We start from the raw sequence: 22,648 nt of genomic DNA on the forward strand, positions 1-22,648 counted from the left end.
GCTCCTTTTTCGCATATTCTGTTACTGTCTTTGTTTGCTATGTTGTCTGAGATTGGTTTTCGCTTCTTTTGCCATCTCTAACTTACATCAACTCTGCCTATCCGGATTACAACTTCACATGCTGTACAGGTTTAACATTCATACTCAGTTTCATGTCCTCATACCAGATTAGTACCATACTCAAGACATTTCCAGATCCCGGGGAAATTCAAATCTTACAGATTTCCCATCAGCATCCAATTAGTTGAATCACTATCAGACCGATTAGATGCCTGTCCCTATGAACCAGGCACCAACCTTCAATGTAGGGTTATAACTGCTTGATCCAAGGATAAATCTGACTGCCATTCTGGGGTCAAGAAGGAATTTTTCCCTAGCTTGTTGCAAAATTGGAAGTGCTTCAGGCTGGGTTTTTCGCCTTCTTTTGGATCAACCGCAAGGAGCGAATGTGAGGAAGGTTGAACTTGATGGACGCAAGTCTCTTTTCAGCTATGTAACTAGGTAGCCTAGTAGTTGAGCTGTTATACCTGCTCTCACGGTTCTTGGGTCCCACATATTTACCACAACCACCACGTTTATTCCCCATATGTACCACGCACCATCAAGATTTTCAACAGGCATTTACCATATAGCTAGGCAATGTAAGGTCTTTCGTCTTATCAGTTGTTGAATGTTCTACGCTTCTGGCATGTATCTATTTTTGCCCTCTTTTATTACAGGCCTATCGCGACGTCGGTTCCGGCACACCTCAACCGACTTATTTCCCCCTTTTACTATGCTACTCTTTGTACTTTTCCTATACGGCATTATTTGCCCCTCACACAAATGCAAAAGGCTTGGCCTGCAGTTGTGGGAGGGGCATGTTACCCTACTTAAACCCCCTACTCACCTTTCTCCGCTCCGTACGTGCTTTTAGCGATCTGCATGTCCCCACCCTCCACTCCCTCTATCTATACTTTTCATTACACCTCATGGGTGGGCCCTCTTTTATTACAGGCCTACCGCGACGTCGGTTCCGGCACACCTCAACCAACTTATTTCCCCCTTTTACTATGCTACTCTTTGTACTTTTTCTATACGGCCTTATTTGCCCCTCACACAACTTAATTTATACAACACCTTATGTATCATCTATGCTTCTAAAGCATCCATGTCCTGTATGCCAACAACAATGTTCTCCAGAATAGTAACTTTTGTTGGCTTAGTTGTGATTGGCTTTTCAATTACTGAGGTTCCATTTAAGGAATTCTCAAAAATATTATGTTATAAAATGGCAGCTCTGACACTTATTTTAACCATGTATATTGGGTAAGCACATATGTATATATTTTCGATAAAAACTAAATAAAACATTGCTGTACCTTTTTTTTCTAAAAAGAAACACATTAATAGACTTTTTCGATTTTTCTTTAACTTCCCATTTAGAGAATAAATCCTGAATTCTTTGTCATATCTGTAATAAATAATTTTTTAACACATATGCTAATGTTGCATTAATTTATGCCAAGACGTGGAATTAATACATATTGCATGATGACAATGGGTGTGATATGAATTAGTCATTTCCAAAAAAATTCAACACTTAATTATTTAGTATTGCATCGACAGACTGTTTAGCTTTTAACATTTTTGTTCATTTTATATTGACTGTTTTTTTTGTTTGTTTTTTTATTCATGAGCAATCATCATTGTTCACCCCAAGCATATTGATTACACTTACAGGTCTAACTGTTAGAATGTTCCAATTTAACATGTCAAAAGAAAATTGTGGGAAAAAGAGGGGGGAGGATCTCGTCCCCTTTATTAAAATATATTCAACCCTTAAGGACCATCAACATACTTTACATAGCCAAGTTCAGTTCCTTGTGAATAGTAAGCCAGCGGCACTATCACCATGCATGCAGATACACACAAAATCAGGTCTTACATGACTGAGAACAGAATAATTAATCCTTTGAGTTCCAGAACAGTGTAATATGCACTACACATCACTATGGGATTCAGTTAAATAAATCTACTGATTTATATGTCAAAGTATCCGCATGTTTGTGTGTGAATGTATGCATATCTGTGTTTAGATTTCATCCATAGGATCTATTTTCATTTAACATTATGCAAATTAGGGTTGCGGCCTCTTTAATATTGCTAATGTCATTGAAGTAAGCACTCGCATTTTAGTCTTGCAGTATTGCCATGAATCTTAATCTTAAATTGGGCCTCTGATCTTCAGTTATTTCACATAGTTAGCAACGCTCCAAACAGATAACACCCACTTTATCAAGGGTGACGCTGACACTCTGCCAAAACCAGTATTAATAGTTAAATGACTAGATGGCTTAGCACACTTTCATTAAGTGTTCCTTTCTTGGTGACCAATAAATCAACACTGAATGAAGGGGTGTGGACCATTCCATTTGAATTCATATAGTGAGGCACACAAAACAATTATTTACATTACAGGGTTTTCACTTGGGTTGTGTCTCCACCTACACATTTGCATATATTTATATGACTTAGTTCTGCTTGTTCGTGAGATGACTGGATTGGTATGGTACTCTTGGAGCTTGCTAAGACAGAGGAACATAGGACACGAGGATGTCTACACATAATGATTCAACTGATACAGTTTAGCGTGGCATGTAACGCAAACATGGCTACACAGGTACTAGAATCTACATTGACTGTTGCTCCCAGTCTAGGTGAGCCATAAATAACCCAATGGCTTGCTCCATATTAAACTCTGTATATCTTTATTCACATGATGCATGTGTTGCCTTAAACAACAGCATTACCTGCAAGTAATTACCAAGAAGGACTAGGCAAAGTCAAGGGGCGACCTAACACAGAAGTTAGAAAGGGACCTAAAAAAATGCTTAAAGCAGAATGCATCATGAGGGTTCATCACTCTTATCACTGTTGAACAGTACTGAACAGTTCAGGACAATTGGGACTAGATGAGTTACAGTTTTGACCAGGCCTTGTGTTCCTGAGACTATTTACTGGTGATCTAGAAGGGTTTGCAATGTTTATGTGCCTTTAATGGCACAATTCGTCCACTTTTCACTTATGAATTTATGTTTGCAGAGAGACCATGAATGTGGTTTCATATGCCATGATGGTCAGTGTAAAATAGAGTAGATCATGACAAAGAGAGTAGACAGCTCTCCAACTCTGTGGTAGATACCAGGAATTGGACTCCAAACTTGAGCCTCAACCTTCCAAAGTCATTATGAGCAAGTGAAACCAGTTGCAATCAAAGTACTCCTGAGAAAATTAACAAATGTCAGATTATAATCCATAATATATTGAATGCCCCAAGATGATCCAAAAAGCAACCATACATTTAACCCTTTTCCTGTTAACAATGTGCATAATATAAGTTTGTTTATTTGCATTGCAAATAAATAAAAATTGGATTTTGCCCATCATAAAGCCCGTCTTATCTTCCTTTTTGCTGTTATGCAATGTTACTCAGTGCAGAGTAATAAGTTTTTTCTCTATGCTCAATTTTGTCTTTCTGCATCTCAGCCTCCTCCTATTTCCAGCATTCTGCAACAACTTTTGCAGGTCAAACTTCATGAACGTATTCTGGCAGTCAGGGAGGGAGTGAGGGCTCTCACTTTATTGAACGCAGTGCAGGAATTCTTTGCAGGCTGCAGCGACAGTTTTGTCTGCAGTGCATTTGTCTGCAGTGCCTTCTACCGTACAGGTTCTTTGTGTAATGATACTTACTAAACAAGGACACTATGCCCACATGCAGACATTCCAGTGACATTTCAACAATACCAACCAGTTCTTTTCAAACAGCCATATAGTTGACCATTTTATTTGAGTACATTTATATAATTTCTGAAGAAAATCTATTACCATTATTGCCTGTTATATGCCCCATGTATTTGCTTGCTATACCTTTAATGTTTTAAATAACTTCTTGAAATTAAAATTATTTTTAAAATAAAAAAGTATTGATGTTAAGAACATCTGCAAAAAAGCATTATGCATCCAAATCTATTAGATTTAACTTTATTGGTTGCATAGTGATGTGCCATTTGAAATTAATATAGTCGTTTCTAATATAGATTTTCCTAGTTCGAATGGCAAACTCCATATTTATGTCAGCTACAATCAGTGTTTGTCTGGATTATCTTGAATTTTGCAATTCGGTTTTCAGTTCACCACATTTCAATGTTAAGTGAATAAACTGCACTGTGTTCATTAAACATTTTGGTATAATATAAAATGTCTGCAAGCAAAGAGACTAAAATTTGGAGCAGTAAAAATGTATCTATAAGAAAATGGGATGGTTTAATACGCTTTGATAAATGCTATGCTAATACTATGCTTTCATATAAACTTTCAATTACTTCGAAGATAGGGAATAAAAAGAGCAAAATTAATTAAATAAATCAATCAATAAGGGTGCCAGGCTTGTTTATTCTTTTTTTTTTTTTTTTTGTGTCGCTCACTTTCTCCAACGTCCTCTTATTATGTAGAAGAGGATAACAATTAACAAAGGACAATCACCAATAGTTTAGCCCTTGTATGTCCTAATAACAGCAACTATAAACCCAATCAGTGCCACTCATGAGGGGCTTCATGGCAGTTCCACGTTGATAGAGATGTACTGTAGAAGAGCACAGCCCCTACCCATTGCTAACCCTATACACTAAATGTTTCTAAATGTTTGATGCATGTTCTCCTGTTTTCCCTCAACCTTTGCATGAGGGATAAAAAGGCTTGTAACACCAAGAGGATCGGACTGACAATTTAATTAATGGGGCAGTCAACCCCAAAGTTTAATGCCCTCTAAGATAATGTGTTGAGGTACACTACATGGTGCTGACACTTAGTGTCCCACTCCACAAGGCTGTGAATGCCCAATCCATGCAGATTGCTGTAAAGTGCATAGAATAATTTATCAACAAGTACAGGTGATTTTACACTAATTAACCCCTGAAGGACACATGACGTGAGTATTCCGTCATGATTCCATGTTATTCCAGAAGTTGTGTCCATAAGGGGTTAAAGGGACAATCCAGGCTTGCAACGATTCCAATATTTAATGTAATATGCAGATTATGTATAAACATTATGCAATAATAAATAAAAACAATAATAAACACAGTTAAAGGATATTCAATTGTAAAGCTTTTCCTTTGAAGTTTCAATTTTCTGGTAATCCTCATCCCAGTAGGGACAATGCAATGTCAATGCATTAAAAGATATAGATATATAAATATATATATATATATATATATATATATATATAGTCACCGTTATTTTAATCCCTATATCCTAAATAGGTATTTGCTATATTTTACAGATCGTATAAAACTTTTAATGCAACTATATCTGTAACCTTCGGATTGATAGAACTGTATGCTTGCTGTTGCTGTGTGCATTTTGAAAGAATATTATTTTCATTTTTAAAATAATTTTGATGTGCTGGTAAACTATATGACAGATGGGTCAGACTCTGATTGCTGCGTTCTAACATTTGGAAGAGCAAGTAACATATTTGATGGAGCTGGCATGGGTTGATACTGTTTGATTCAAGCAACAATATGAGATCCACTAGAATTTCACATTGAAAATAATTAAAGGAGGCTTGAAACAATTAGAAAGCACACATTTTGAAAAGTGACAGATGTTATACATGTTTAAATTAGACAAAAGGATATAAGAATAATTCATAGGTCACATTAGCAACTGCTGTAGTTTTAGCATCTAATTTGTAATGCAATATGGAAAAAGATGAAAATGAAGAACCCTAGCATTTTAGCAGTGTAACAAATAATATTTTTAACACCCTACTAAATTAGCAGTATTTTTTTTTTTTAATTTGAAACTGCAAAAGAGGAAATATGTATATTTTTTATATTTTTTTTTTGCTCTGTGTAACAAAGAATTTGTTTACTTTTGTTTCCAATATCATTGAAAATTTATTTATCAGTACCTTGGCGTTCTACCCTTACTAAAGTGGCGTAGAGAGATTTCCTATAATGGTTTGTGTAACTTGGTAGTCAAAGAGTTACAAAAAAAATGATAAAAAGAGATGTTCTGAAAACAAAATGTCATACTTTTTGAAAAATTAAATGTATTATGTTATATGTGTTGGTTTTTGAGTTGTGTAAAAATGTTGTCTCCCGAGGCAGTTTTCTTCAAAGGATGCCTGAGGAACCACCAAAATGCCAAAACCAAAAAGGATACCCTATAATCCTGGTGTTTGGTGGGTCCTCTGGTTTGATGAACACAGCTATAAAAGTTGTTAATGCACACCACAATGTTATAAAATTAATTATTTAGTAGTATCACAAAATATAAAATATGTAGTGTAATACACATTTAAATGGAGAAAGGCTTATTCAGGCAAAGTGCTGTGCCTTTTGTTGATTATATTTTGGTATTTGAGACTTTTTACTTAGACCTTGATTATATGTTTTTTCTTTATTAAGTGGTGTTTGTGATGATTAGACTGCTACCATTGAATGCATTCAAACAGCATTCTAGCATCCATTGGTTTCATAGTTATACGTTAACTCTAAACTATATGGGATTTAAATAAATATTGGACTACATTTTATATTTTGTGATGCTAATAAAAAGTTATTTTTAAAATATTGTGGTGCGCAGCACTACTATTTCTTTGTGTTCTATGTTTTCCAGCCTAGAGGGCTGCTTTTTTTTGGCGTTCCTTACTATTGTTGTGTCTGGCCCTATTTCAAGGATAGGAAATCTTTGGCACTCCAGATGTTGTGGACGGCATCTCCCATAATACCCCTACAGCCATAACGCTGGCAAAGCAGCAAGGAGGATGTAGTCCACAATTATCTGGAGTGCCGACGGATGCCTGCCTACCAATGTCATATTTACTAAAATATTCATACAACACAGCTGTAAAGTCATCAGTGCAGTGTTAAATCAGTTATCTTACAAATATATAAAATATTATGTTTACAGAAATTAAAATCAATATGGACAGTATGATACTGAATGATATTGAATAGGGTTTTTTTAAATATTGATGCAGAATATCATACGTAACAAATAGTTTCCCAACAGCCGTTTATACTGGAAACAGTAGCTGTGCACTATATCAAGTGATTTTTTTAAAGTTTAATATCGAACACTTTATCTAAAGCCTTAAACATAGATAAATTGATGTCTGCAATAAAGGGCAACATTTGAATTCACTCCATATTATATTTATATCAATAACACATGGTGTAATGTCTTCGAAGAGTTAAAGGGACACTATGGGAACCCAGACCATATCATTTAATTTGAGTGGTTTGGGTGCACTGTCCGTTTAACCCTGCAACTGAAAATGTAGCAGTTTTCTGCAGTTTCATGGCGTTTCATGGAGTTTAACTCTGTGAATCAACACTGGATGTCCTCACGCTTTGCATGAGGATTTCAACGTCTTCCAAAACCTCACAGGAAAGCATTGATTTAATTTGATTGCCATGAGGGGTGGGCAGTGGGGTGAAGAGGGACCCTATTGTGTTAGGAATACAGCTTTGATTTCCTAACATGATAGTGTTCCATCAAATATTGTTTTTTATATTTTTTTTATTTTTTTTTTAACCGTTTCTGATACTTCCATTGTTAATAAATAATATTTGAGTGAGGCTGAAAAGCATTTGTGCCACCCAAATCTTTATAATCAATATTTGTTTAGCTTAGTTAAAAAAATGACAAAAGAAAAAGACTGAAAAAACATGAAGGCTCAAAACCTAACCCTTTTAGTAAATACTATTGAAAAACAACCTAACCTTAATAATAACAAAAAGGTAACAAAAACAATAGGTTGCTTGGCCACCTAAAATTCTAGAACAGTCATCAATTCATTTTACATATCCTTCACTAAAGTCACAGGCAGATTGTTATCCGAGTAAATACGCCTTTATTCTTGGCTGCATTATAGTCATAAACTAGGTATAAAATGGAGATGAATGTGTTACTATATCCTTTAAATCCAATAGACACAAAATATGTTAGTATTCAAAATGAAAATAGGAATCTGTTTATAAATAATTTACATTTTATTAATGAAAAAAGCTTACATCCCAGCCACACAGTTTAGTCCAAAACAGCTGAATTGTTAAAAATATTTAATTCAGACTCCATCTTAAAGAAATGTTTGTCTTACATAATGGGACCCGTAATATGTCATCCATGTTTCTTCTGTGTTTTCTAAATTTACTTTACCACCAAGGGGTCCTGTGACCTGCTCCTAAACACAGTATCCGGGGTACTGATAAATACATTCAATGAGGTATCTGTTTGTCCAACAGTTAATATGTAATAATTTATTGTGAATGGTAAAATGTTATCTGTTCACAATAAACTTTTTACAGAGATATGTTTTTTCATAAAGAAAAACATATCTTCGTGTCGAGGTCTATATCCAGTTGTACACCTTGTCAATACCTTTAGTATAATGTGTTCTGTTTGGTTAGTATCTCGGTAATTGTGTCTTAATACCTGTAGTTTGTTTAGAGACTAGCTTAGTAAGTGTGCATTTAGGTGTCTAGGAGAATGGCCCATTTCATCATCTTCACTGGTTTTGTTTTTATTTGCTTTGAAATGCTCCCTTGTGTCATATTTGTGTATATACTCACACGCCTCTTTACTTTGTATTCTTTTGTCTATCATGCATGACCAGTACATCGGCCTAAGCCAAAATCACCACCTGTGCCTCCACCCAATCAAGCGCAGGCTAACATGTTAAATCAGAGGCTCAAAGGCATGCCTAGGCAAATACCAAGTACTGTATTAATTATACTTTAACTGTCTTTTCTAGACTAGCTTTATTTCCCTATACCCGTATCCTTTAGTGCTAGAAGGAACCACAATGCATTGCCGTACAGAGGCCAACCCACAATGCATTGCAGTAGAGAGGCCAACCCACAATGCATTGCATTAAAGTTAACTCTTAATGCACTGCAGAACTGGCGTTGTTTTATCCTTCTGGCTCTATGGGAGGTAGCCTAGTTTAGTCACAATGTAGGCCTCAGAGCACATTTATTTTACTATGTCCATTTTGTCTAGCTATGTCTGGCACATGCAACATTTTCAAATATGAATGTCAGCACAAAATAACATTGTTGTTACATGACATTTTGCATGACACTATTAATATGTATAAGTTAAAGTTAATGTCTCTAATTTTTTTCTCAATATAATGTAGATATTTATTTTTGTGCGTCAGTGCTCCAGCTGTTATTTTCGCATTTCCATTTTGGAACAAACGATTGTAAATGCCAAATTTCTTCTTGGTTTGAGTTGACATTATACATCTATGAAATATAATTACACAATAGACACACTTGACCATTTAATGTGACTACAAAAATATTAGATATTTTAATTATGTACCTCAGCATTCCAAAATTCCCATAGCAGACATCAAAACTTTATAACATAGTAAAAAAAAAAATATTCCTTTCCCAAGTTACATATTCATCTTTCTTGAGACACAAATATATATATATATATATATATAGATATAGATATAGGTATGTTTATTATAAAGCTGGAGCACTGTTGATGTAGTTTAACTAAGAATGGTTCGTCTAACATTAATTATATAGAACATAAGATTTTGCATGATCTTATATGGTTTACAATGCAATGGACTTTGAATGAGTTGCAGAAGATATAATCCACACATTCCCTTGGGTCATTGTTCTAACTGCTGTTCTTGTACTTCAGAAAATGTAGGGCGATTAGTAACTCCAGCCAAAAAGCTAGAAGATACAATACGTCTTGCGGAACTTGTAATAGAAGTTCTCCAGCAGAATGAGGAACATCATGCAGAGGTGAGAAACTCTTTCGTCTGTAGGAATTGTAGAATTGTCCATTTGTATGGCAGTACTGCCAGAATCATTGTGTGAACAGAGCGCTCCAGGTCGCTTAATGACACCATCAAATGGATTTCACAAAACACAGATTTATTGTCATCGCTCAGAAACTTTGAATGCACCCAAGAGAAAACTAGATGGAAAAAAGTTGTAGATCTTGAAAATTATTTTTTTAATGTAATAACCTAATTTTAGATAATATCATTGTATCTGCATTTTATTAATTTGCAACAAATTGTGATACATTGATAGGGAGAAATTCTACAACGTATTGTTTTCTATTTTATTAAAAAAGCATGTCCTATAGTTATATATCAAAAATGATCATTCCAGTTCTGCGCAGATACTATAAATAATTTTATAATATAATATATTATTATTTTATTTAATAATTCTCATAAAATCGATGGTAGTGAATAACTGAATAGCATGAAGCTTGATAGTGGGGAAAAAAAAAAAGATTATGGGGAAAAAGTGATTATTATACTTTCACGTTTCAAGTAAAGGAACTTAAAGCTACATATAGCCACATGATAAATAGACCAGTGAACACTATTTATTCTTACCGATTTTCTATATCATCACTTTAAATGTCACATTTTTACTCTAAACTGATTTATCACTCAACCAAAAATAGTTTTAACTTTATTTCTCTGAAACTGTAACGACCTTGGTAACAAGTCAGAACGAGTAAAATTGATATCAATTAAAATACAAACAAACAAACTATTACCATTTTTCTAATACAAAACATCCACACAAAAAAAAGACCCAACTAATGCCTGATTGCATATTTAAATTTCCTCCCTGTTTTTCTACTGTTCTTTCTATCTTGGATGATCCTGGCAGGGAAAAGAGGTATGTAATCAAATAAATCAAGACACCTGCTGTCATATTTCGTGCATGTCCTTCATGTTTCTGATGGAACTTTACCTTTTTGCCTCCTCCGTAGTTGTAATACAATGTAGCAGCAACCTCACTTAGAGTGCTTGTAGTTTTTTGCACAGTTGAAGTGTGCATTGATAAATCAGTCCGTGCATGCAACAACAGATGCATTTTACAGGCATTGCAGCCATATCCCAGCACATCCCAACCTTCCTTAAGTCTACCCTAAACCTATTGTATTACAAGTGTATTACCCATGTTAGTCTGTAGTTAACTCACTGTAATCTATCTGCATTTCTCAGTAGAACCAGGAGATTTATTCTTTCTAAAAAAAAAGTTTTAAACTATGTCTTATATTACAATAAAAACACATCTGATTAATATGAGGTAGATTAAAATGTAAAGCTCTGAATTGGGGATCTCACAGTGTGTAGGAATTATTATTATGAAATGTCCACACTTTTTATTAAAATTATGGTTACATATGTTTAGAACACTATTGAAAGTCCAGGTTTCAATTATGGTCAGACCACCTCGCCAGTAATTGTCCCTAGGCAAGACACTATAATGTATACATCTGCCTACTTTAAATCCTCAATGATTGTAAAATCATCTCGGCAGGGACTTCTTAACCTCTTTCTATAATTGTAAAATGCTGCGTAATAATTTTTGACCTTTCATATTTCTATTTTACATTTTTTTTTTCTCAAGTAGGGCAGCGTAGGCACCATTAGGATGCAGGTACTTCATAAAACCATTTTTGGGCAGTTTGAGCTAAGCTAGGGGTTCTAGGACTAGCAATAAGCAAGCACAGGGGCCTGCAAGTGCCTTGGGGACCCCCTTGTTTCAGTCAAACTATTCAAAAAACTACTACATAGGAATGTAGTGGTAAAGGTATAATGGTATTTGTGAAATATTTTGTTTAGATAGGTACACTTTGGTGGATGTATGGATGATAGGTGGATGCATGGGTCACTGGTTCCCAACATGTTTTGTACGAAGTACACTTCAATGAGAGGAATTTTCAAAACACACATAGTTTTTTGTTGTTGTTTTTTGCCTTCATCAGCAGCTTATAAAATGTCACATTTACCTGCAGTCTTACAAGAGAGATATATACTTCTAGCCAAACTAACATAGTTTTGCCTAATTGCTAGATGGGACTCAAAGTTAATTTACATTTACTCAAAAACACATGTAAGGATTAGATTTGGCCTATTCCTGCCCTGAAGTTAATATGTTCATGGCACACTTTGGTGCATGGATGGGTGGATAATCAAGTATGATAATCTTTATTATACTAGGTGGCATGATAAAAGCATGAAGGTCTAGGGGTGCTTTACTTTATCAACATTAGATAGACCATATGTTGCCCATGTAAGCTCTATGTAGTGAATTTTCTTGAGTTGCATAAGTTGGTAAAATGTAGGCAAAATTACAGAGTACAAAAAAAATTTCCATTTCAGATATTTGGCCTAAATTGTGTACATTGTGACGAATTTTCAAGAAAACCTGGAATGGAGACAATGTAAGCTAAACAGGAAATGGAAACTTGAATCAAGAATTATGCTTGTGCTTTTCACTAAACAACAAATATTTAGTGAATAAGTCTTTGAAACATAGAACGCACCTTAAGAGTTTTTAGATGCCAATGAATCTATATTCTATATTGGTATATTGGTATATTGTTTTGGGGGGTTTGCCAATTTAAGAAGTCAATAAACACTTCACAGCATAGAAACATAGATTTTGATATCAGATAGAAATGTGGCAGGTCTACCAATTTCTTATCTAAAAGCACACGCATGATTCTTGATTTCTATTTCCATGTTCTTTTAGCTTACATTGCATCCACCTCAGGTTTTCTTAAACATTGTTTCTGTTACCTGAACTGAAAGACTTTTCCAAAATGTACAACTCTTATTTTTGTCTCTACAATCCCTGCTGGAAGGCATGTGTTCAGGACTAGAATCAGAAATTTTGGGGCCCCTGAAACAGCTCAAGTTCTGGGCCCCCCGAGTCTGCCCACAGAGCCGCCTCTGAGTTCGCCCCCAAGGATGAAGTGTGTGTGTACTGTGGTGTGTGTATAGTGGATGCGATGTGCGTGTCATGAATGCAGTGTGTATAGTGGATACAAATTGTACGTTTGTGTAATGTATGTAGAGTTTGTGTGTATTAGATGCAGAGTGTGTGTTTGTGTAGTGGATGTAGTGTGTGTATAGTGAATGCAGAGTGTGTGTATAGTGGATGTAGTGTGTGTATAGTGAATGCAGAGTGTGTGTATAGTGGATGTAGTGTGTGTATAGTGACTGCAGAGTGTGTATATGTGTAAGGATGTAGTGTGTGTCGTGACTGCTGAGTGTGTGTTTGTGTAAGGATGTAGTGTGTGTGTTGTGACTGCAGAGTGTGTATTTGTGTAAGTATGTAGTGTGTGTATAGTGACTGCAGAGTGTGTGTTTGTGTAAGAATGTACTGTGTGTGTGTGTGTGTGTGTGTGTGTAATGATGTAGTGTGTTTAACTGTGTATAGTGTGTGTAAATGTTGTTGTGATGCTGCATACTGTAGGGGGCGTTGAAAGAGCATATTTGTTATTATAATTAATTTAAACTTTATTTTATTCCCCCCTCCCTGCGTCTGACCTGTGGCCGGGGGGGAGGGGGGGGGGATGATCACGTTCCATGGTGGTCCGGTGGCATGGTTCGGGCTCCCGACTCACTGCACACTGCGTCTCCACTTCCCAGCATCTCTTCTCTCTCCAAATATCGCTGTGGGGGTCGTTGCCATGGTAACCCATGGCAAAGCTCTGACGGACGCACACTTGCGAGACTTGGAGAGAGCAGAGCAGCTGAGAAGTGGAGACGCTGTGTGCAGGGCCTCCTCTGCGCTGTACAGGGAGCCAGGGACCCGCAGGTGCACATAATGCTAGCGAAAGTCGCTATGTATATGTGCACACAGGGAATGTGGGGCCCGGGACTCCCTGTGCAGTCCGGGCCCCCAGGGCCGCCGGGCCCATGACAACCGTGTCACCTTGATTTCCTGTTAAAACCTTTATATTTCTATGCCTCCAACTTCAGATTAGGTACAAACTTTCTACAGAAACATCTGGTCTCTGACCTCATTTCTGTGTGTAAGCGGACTCAAATATGAGGCAAAATCTTATCAATGTCTATCTTTCTTGTGCACTGGCCAGAACCTCTAGTGATAGAATAAGAGGATACTTTCATACCATGGGTCCTGTTCAACTATGGACTCTTTATCTTGCAACTTCTATTAATACATTTAGTTGAAGTACTTAAAAAGAGGTCCTCTAGCAGTTACTCACTTCCTACTGAAGAGAGCAATTTGGTAGTTTCCCTAGCTATATTTGGCTCGACATCCTTGACTGGGACCCCCACAGGATTGAGCCCTTCATTCATGAAGTGCCCAACAGAAGTGCCAAGATTATCAATATTCAATATTCTCTGTACCATTCTCAAAGCATTAATTAAATCATTTTTTTTTTTTTTTAATTTAAACATCAGATAGGTTTGACATAGGAGCTAATTGCTTTATGGTGGAATGTTCTTAACTAGTATATTAGTCAAAGGGTTTTTCTAGAAATTGCATATCTGGAATTGCATTGCTTAAAGCAACACTCACCATAAGGAGTGCACTGGCATCTTCCCATAGTAACAATTTAAGAGTGGCTTGACAACTTAACTGGGACCCACCAGGAACCTGCAGCCTAGGTTAAAGTGACACTATAGCTCTGTATGGAGGCACTAAACATCCCCCATAGAGATGCGTTGATTCAATGCTTTCCTCTGGGAAGATATATTGAGGATCTCAGCCATTGCGGTGGGGCCAACCGCGGCGAGGTATAAAAATTGAGGAACATCAACTTTTCAGGGTGATTGGAGAGTGACCAGTTGCCTTAACAGCCACACCAGCCCACACCAGCACTATACTGTGTATTCCTGACACTGTAGGGATTCTTTAAGCTCAGGTGTTCACTCTAAACCAATGAGTTGGGTCTCCAATGCAAGGCTTAGCTCAGTGGAAAGAGCTTACAGCAGAGTGGGTGCCAATGAGCACCTAACAAGACCAAGATATTTTAGCACCATAAGGTTTACAGTGGGCTGTAGTGGTTGCTTGGTGTGTATTACTTTAATGGAATGCAGTAAGGCATAACTGTGCTAGTCTTACCTAGCAGAGTATGGTTAGATTTATCTTTGAATTCAGGTTTATTATCCTTTATAAAGAAGGATAAAGCTATGTTGTTGGTAAAAAAAGAATAGATGTAGAATAGTTTAAAATAATTCTTGCGGAAGACGTGTTAAATGCAATATTTTGAGAGTCTTTCATTTATTTCTGAATATATAAAATAAACTATGTTTTATTTTCATGCAATCAGATTATTCTGACAATGGTGCAATCTACAATATATTAAACAACATATTAAACTGCATCATTGGCTTCACTGGCTCATTTGACCTACAAGCTGCATGAGAACAAGACCGTTTAGACCCCTAAAGAACTATCTAATGTTGACACAATCTAATTGAAAAAGTGTAGTCTTATTTACTCTGATAAATACAATTTTGTTTCAGATTATGTTCAACAGGTCCATTATCCTTATATTTTTTTTTTATTGTTTAAAGATTGTAATATTTACAATACAATTTCGCTAACTTTTCTGTTGCATATATGATTTGCACTGAATACTGTGCTTAATATTCTTTAGCTAAAATGCCAGCATTCTACTCTATGGTTTGTCTTTGAGAAACATATACCCAGTATATCTGGGATATTTACATCTTTACTCTTCTGCTTGCCTGGAGTTTATCCTGCCTCTAGGGGCAGTAAATGGGGTTTTCATGTGCACGAGAGTTATCCCGAACCACGGTGTAGGCGCAGCTACCCTAAATGGGATGTGATGCCAAAATGAGCTAAATTATTCTGAAAAGGACAAGACTGTAGAGTGTTGATGGATCTACGTGCCCCTCCTCCCCTTATGTTGAGAAAAGGTGCTTGACAACAGTGCACAAGCTCAGCAGTGAAGATAGGTAGGCCTCTAAATTTCGATAAATTGATTCATGATCAAGTAATCCAAGAAAGATGTCCATTTAATATTTTTGGATAAACTTTCCAAATGATTCAATATGTCTGGATAAGCTTTTTAATTGATTTACCTACAAAAATCCCCATTACGGTCTATGGGAAACATATTGAATCATGTATCCAAAATTATTAAACTGAAGCTATAGCTATTAAGTAGGTATTTTAGCTGCAGAACTGTTGTAGTCCTGCTAAAAGAAAATGAGTATGGTTTCTGACCAGCTGAGCTTCATGGGTTTTGCAGTTCGTCAACCATAAACAGAACCATAAACACAAGTAAATGGTAATGGGCACCCCATTTGACCCATGATCATGGTAGCGCATTGCTCAGTGGCAGCACAGATCCTTGCATTAGATTTGTCCTTGCATTCACCATAACAAACATCCACGTAAATACAGGTAAGTTAATGCATCCATAAACAGGTTTGTATTTTGATGTATGGTTTCAAAATAGGAAAACAATGTATTAAATAAAAATGTGGAATTATATAGGGAGTTTTGGTCAAAGTATTTTTATAATAGCTAGCAAATAGTAACTACTATACTTGTTACAAAGATCCATTAGTAGGACTGGAGTTTTTCAAAATCCAAGCCTGCTAGGGGGTTAATCATACCCAATGATGATACCTGATATTATTGATTGTTCAGTTCTTTAACCCCTTAAGGACACATGACGTGTGTGACATATCATGATTCCCTTTTATTCCAGAAGTTTGGTCCTTAAGGGGTTAAAAATGGACAGCACTCTATTATACTATACAAATGTCTAAATCTAAAATTGATGCACAAATGCACATTAAATAAAACACCCATACTGCATGTTCTTCTAAGTTTATAAACGACAAAGCACGCATGCATTGAAAACATTCACATCTCTGCTCTGTATGATGTGAATGGCACTCTGGGGAAAAGATAATTTCCAAATTTAAAGTAGAAGTATCATGAGCATGATCTTAAGTTACTTCACTGAATTTTTTTCCACACAAACTAAATAAGCATTTAAAAAAATATTTTCATGATTGTCCCTTAAAATTGAAAGGCATGTATTGTTAAGAAACATGGAAACTGTAAATCAAGATATAAATCCATATATTAAAATGGAGTGGATTATTAAAATTATAACCAAACAATTCAGTGAAGAAACTCAACTTGACCTCCAAAATTCCAACACAATAGAATGACCTAGAACTTGCTGTTCTATAACCTCTGAGCATGATCTCAGATCACATGAATGATATTGTAAACAGAACAGAATGTTACCGTTGTTAAAATTCAAACTTGCTCTTTTAAGGAAATAAAAATGGTAATAATGCTTTTATTTCTTAATTTGCCTTCATACTATTAATTTGAATTTACTGTTCTCTTTACAATTAAGTGGTTTCCTAGAATGAAATGCAGATCATTTAAAAAAAACAAAACATTAAAAAATATTTTTTTTTACTCATTGTTTGTTTGTTGTTTATGTTTTTTTTCTTTTTTTTTTTACTTTTTACCACATCTGAAGGCATTCGCTTGGTGGTCGGACTTGATGGTGGAGCATGCAGAGACATTCCTCTCTCTTTTCGCGGTGGACATGGATGCAGCTTTAGAAGTCCAACCTCCAGATACATGGGACAGCTTTCCATTGTTTCAACTAATCAATGATTTCCTACGCAGTGACTGTATGTATGCTTTTACTGGATTTTTTTTCTGTTTGTTAACTTCTGTATTTTAGTTATCAATAAAAATAGGCGTGTAATTAAGTACATTATTTTGATATACTGAAAAAGATAGGCACATGTTAAAAAAATATATATTAATGCGAAAAAAATAGCCAGACTGTGGAATACCACAGAAAAAAAGGTTTGTTCCATACCACATTATCAATACAAATATTGTAGCAGTTAGAGGATGAAGCTGTGGGTGATAATGTTTTGTTTCTCTGTTACATGTCTTATGAAAGTAAATTGTATTGTGTTATAACAGATACAACCATAACCATAGAAAAGGCAATAACATGCTGTTTACCACATTGTAGTTCAGAACTCCTGATCCACATTTTAACAGCAGAATTTAAGGTTTCATTATCATGCTCCACTGATTATTGCTAATGTATTTTTTTGTGGCACGTCCATTTAAGAGGCAGTGTAGGCTAATTTGGATATGTAATTGATTGATTGATTATTGATTACGTGAATACATTGTATCAAAAGAAGGAGCAACATTTCAGGAGGATGCACAAAGGTGAGTTAGAATGTGATTTCAAATTAGACGAGTTATGACAGGCTAAATTTTTAAGGAAATGTTTGATCAAAGCAATGAAAATATTATCTATCAAAAATATACTTAATTGCTTTTGGAATGTGGCAAAGAATGCGGCGGCTGTTATCTTGCTAGCTGGGACATCAACCCATTCCAAAAGTAGAGCACACTCCCGCCCCTCTCACTTGCTAGCACATCAGTGTAGGAATGGAATGACCGCTGTCATACAACTCCTGTTTTTCATTGCTAAAGTGTTAAGCACACTTCCCATAAAGAAAATCTTATCAACTGCTGATACACCTATAGTATAATCGTTCTGCTCAGTCAATCAATTTTTTGCATACATTATTAAATCTCTGAAATAGCTGTGAATGTCAAGAATTGATGGACATTTGTGTGAAAAGCCATTTTTTTATATAATTTTTTTTAAGTCTATACATTTTCTAGCAATTCAGCTAGCTCAGTGCATTACTCACACAAATAAATAAGCATTCACAATGAGCCAATAACTCACAAACACACTCTAGCCATACAAATAAACACATAACTAGCCACGCAAATACACACATTACCAAATTACTTGCACAAAATACATATATTACTAAATACAGACGTATTGATGAATTCCCCTTGCCCCCTCTGCCTGATCACCTTTGTTATAAGTGAGGTACAAATCTAAATATGGACACTGTCCCTGGTGTCTAGTTGGGAAATGGTTGTTTTTCCTTTCTTTGACACTCAGAAGTAGCTTTAGTGCTTCCCGTGCTCTCCTGTGTGAAAGTCTTTAATATCATATCACTGTATTCTGGCTGTGTGAGTCATAATGCTGTGCAGGAGTGCAAGGCAGCCCTAAAGCTGTCTCTGCTTCTGGATAGTGCAAAGATAGCTTGCTCCCTTGCAGTCTAATATAAGTGGTCAAGACTTTTGAAATGTAAGTCCTTGTCAAAAATAAACAAAGAATGCTGCCTTAATGAATTAGTTACTTATAATATATAAATTACGGAAAGCCCTGGAAAAGTTGCTACATGGTGCAGAGTGAAGAACCAATATTTCCAGGACTATAAGCTACTGCACATGCAGAACATATATCAAATATGGTTTCATCTTACAAAGAAGTATCAAAAGCGCCTTCCTTTTTCTATTCTCCTTTCTACTAAATGAGAGTGGCTTATTTGTAACATGATTAAAAAAAAAAAAAAAAAGACTATTTTTCTATATAGAGACTTCCACAGAATGAACTACTCATATACCAATATTTTACCAAATTTGGTTAGTTAAAAGATTCAATGGCTTTCTAAGAAAATTAAACTCGATTAACAGAATGCACATTAATATAAATGTAGCATAAATTAGATAAATCTAACCTATAAGTTGTTTTTCATTACTTTCATTATATATTTTTAAAAAAACAATTTATTCAGAACATTTTAATTTCCCTACTTTTCAATTCAATCTTATTACTGTTGCAGTCAAGAGCAGTATTTTTTTGGACCTTCCATTCATTCACATACAATAGAAATAGAATATTGTAATCTGTTCGTTTGTAGTGTATATATGTATATATGTGTGTGTGTGTGTGTATGTGCATTTGTGTGTCAGCAATGGCCTGCATGAACCACCTAAATTAATGGATTTGCGGCAGAGGACCATCCTTTTTCATAAGCAACTCCATCTGCTAGACTGCTAGAGATGAGGAGGACTCTTAGTAGTATTTTCTGCAGAGAGAAGTGAGCCATCTGGTAATCTAAAGATAATTTGCTGCCTTTTGCCTGCTGTCTTGAAGGTATCATAAGCCAATTTTTAAAAGCATTGCCTTCCCCCCACCCAAAAAAAAATATGTCTAATTTAAATGATTTGATAAATTATGCCTTACATTACATACTGAAAAACAGAATCAGTTTATTGCAACAAAACACATCTGTGAATTTTTAGGATATTTTACTCTCTTATACATAATATTTCACACTTTTTTTTTTTTTGTTGGTTATGTAAATGGGTTTCCAAAAATATAAATCTGCTGTTCAAGATAATAGCACAGATAGTGTATTAAGAACCGTAATATAAATATTCTCAATGAAAATATTGAAACTTTCATAGATTATCTTTTACGAGATCCTACATTTTTACATGTTAACAAAAGTACATTTAACAATGGGCTTTTTTTAAAATGCATTGTGCAAAATTAAAAGTAAAGTATATAGCAACTCAGCACATATTACATACCTCGAAATGTACATTTAAATCTGATGACAAAAATGGCTTTTATGCAAATGCATTTCCCATAATTCCTGTCACTGGATAAAAAGAAAATATTCCCAAGTATACTTGCTTTTGCCATTCACAGTTAATCTAAAATCACACATTTGTATTCAAAAAGAGAATGTAACAGAAAACATATAATCAAATCTAATACATTAAAATCACGAGAAACTTAGTTACTTAGTTAAGAAATTTGAACTGAATACAACTTTCTCAAACAAGTAGTGAATAAAAGGCATACTCAACTTCACCATTCTCAGTCAAGGAGAACATTGAAGAATTTTATAAAAATAACTTCTTAGACAATGGTACACGCTGGGAGTAGTAACAGCAGTATAACCCTATGTATTCACAACAAAAGGGAACATTAGTAAGAGATCTAAGGTATGCCCGTGTGACATTGGAAAGAGGCCATAGAGTAATTCAACTTATACCAGTGTGGGTTAAAATGAAGGGTGTATAAATAAATATCTGAATTAGGAAGAGGGATGAAAGCAATACGGGCAAGAGGAGAGTGACATGGACAAATAAAGGAGAAGAGTAAAGAAAAAAAAAAGGGTATACCCATACAGTACGTAAACATGTATACTGTGGGCATACATTGTAAAAGGGGATTGTGAGGGAGAAAGTGTGTAAACATTCAAGGATAAAACCCAACAAAGTGCTTCACAATCAAAGGAAATTTGTTTACAATAGTTTCACTAATAATTTCCACCACTAAGTCATATTAATAGTGGTCACATGACTGTAGAGTGTATAGAGGAGAGTTAGGGGCTATGAGCTGCAGTGGATGCAGGCAAAATTGGGGCTGTAGTGGGTGCAGGGAGTAATAGGTGCTGTAGTGGGTGCAAGTGTGGAATAAGGCTGTAGTGGGTGCAGGATGTAATAGGGAGTGTAGTGGCTGTAGTGTGTAAAAAGGGTAAACGGGGCTGTAGTGAATTCAGTAGAGGATATGGGTTGTGTAGTGGGTGGGGTTATGGGATCTGTAGGAAGTAATATAAGCTATAGTGGGTGCAGATCTTACCTCCCCCTTGTGTTTATTCTCTTTCTGCCCTGCACATCCCACATCTGTCATACTGTCAGGATACACTAGTATGCCCAACACGCAGAACTTAAGTACAAAATAAAGAAAACCCTAAGACGTATTACCGGCCCTTAGAACGGCCAGATTTAGAACTTATAAAAGGAAAGACCCAAGACAGGCTGAGGACAGGAACACAGAAAACACGAAAATGTTAAGCAAGCCAAAAGTCGAGGAATATAGAAGTCAGAATAGTCAGGTGACAAGCCAAAGGTCAAGGTATACAGAGATCGGAATGTCAGTAGGAAAGCCAAGGTCAAAATACACAAGAAACAGTACCAGAAACGCGCTCTAGGATAACCAGAATGCAAACCACGACAGGGCACAGAGAAATGAAGGAGAAAGGTTTAAATAGCCTAAGTTGCTCCTTGATTGGTTACAGGGGAGCATGTGACAGTGAACATGTTAGGCACTCAAAGGGTTAATGAAGAATCTTAAAAGGTTCTTACTTACAGCAGCCGGTGTCTCTAATGATAACAGACCAAGCCGCTGTGTGAGGGTAGAAGTGCCTGTCAGAGGATAGCAGGCATTGAAGGAGGAGGTAAATGATAGGCGGCATTCCCATTACTGCATGGGAATGCCGCCACAACGAGATGTGCCCGCTGGGTCCCAGTCCACTCCCGGGCAATAGCGGACCCGGCAGGTGCCAGGACACAGAGTGAGTATTCAGCGGCATTCCCCTTGCGATGTGGGAATGTCACCGCACTGATACATGCCCGCCGGGACCTATACTGCTCTCTAGAAGGAGCAGACCCAGCGGGCGGCATGAGACATACGTGGAGGGAGACTTCTGGATGTGTGTAGAAAGAGGAAGGAATGTGATATCTCTCTCTCATTCCACATACAGCATCCCCTCTAAAAGACTGAAAAAGGGACCTGGCAGGGAGAACATAAACTTCCAGGTCTCAATCTACATGAGAAAACACCATCTGGCTTAAAGTCATAGTAGTTTGATCTATCAAAGCATGATCTAGGGGGGAAATTGCCCACCTTTGCCCTTCTTTAGTGACATATCTGTATATGAATGATATTAAGCAAGAATTCAAAGTGTCCCACCACTATACCAATATATTAACGGGGTGTTAGGTAGGGTTTTGATCGTGAGGCCTTAATCATGGAATCTGAAATGTTGTATCCTTTTTTTTTTTGCCTTTCTTTCCTTCACCCTACGTTGTGATGCCTGTGGAATTGTTCCTGGTGGGCAGTGGAACACCATCCA

At 36.1% G+C, this 22,648-nt stretch overlaps 1 protein-coding gene across 19 annotated transcripts in view; it reads left to right on the forward strand.

Annotated features, from left to right (window-relative positions):
* Positions 1-22,648, forward strand: part of CADPS (calcium dependent secretion activator) — a 403,228-nt gene that overhangs the window by 302,596 nt on the left and 77,984 nt on the right. For 12 of the 19 annotated variants that reach the window (XM_063426852.1, XM_063426842.1, XM_063426843.1 and 9 more), the window contains 2 exons: positions 9,718-9,824; positions 17,353-17,509. In XM_063426852.1, the coding sequence (XP_063282922.1) occupies positions 9,718-9,824; positions 17,353-17,509 (264 nt within the window). Of the gene's footprint in view, positions 1-8,668; positions 8,771-9,717; positions 9,825-17,352; positions 17,510-22,648 lie in introns of all 19 variants that reach the window. The other 7 variants (XM_063426846.1, XM_063426840.1, XM_063426847.1 and 4 more) reach the window with 1 other exon arrangement.

Source organism: Pelobates fuscus, chromosome 7 (assembly GCF_036172605.1).
Source record: "Pelobates fuscus isolate aPelFus1 chromosome 7, aPelFus1.pri, whole genome shotgun sequence".
NCBI classification, from domain to species: domain Eukaryota; kingdom Metazoa; phylum Chordata; class Amphibia; order Anura; family Pelobatidae; genus Pelobates; species Pelobates fuscus.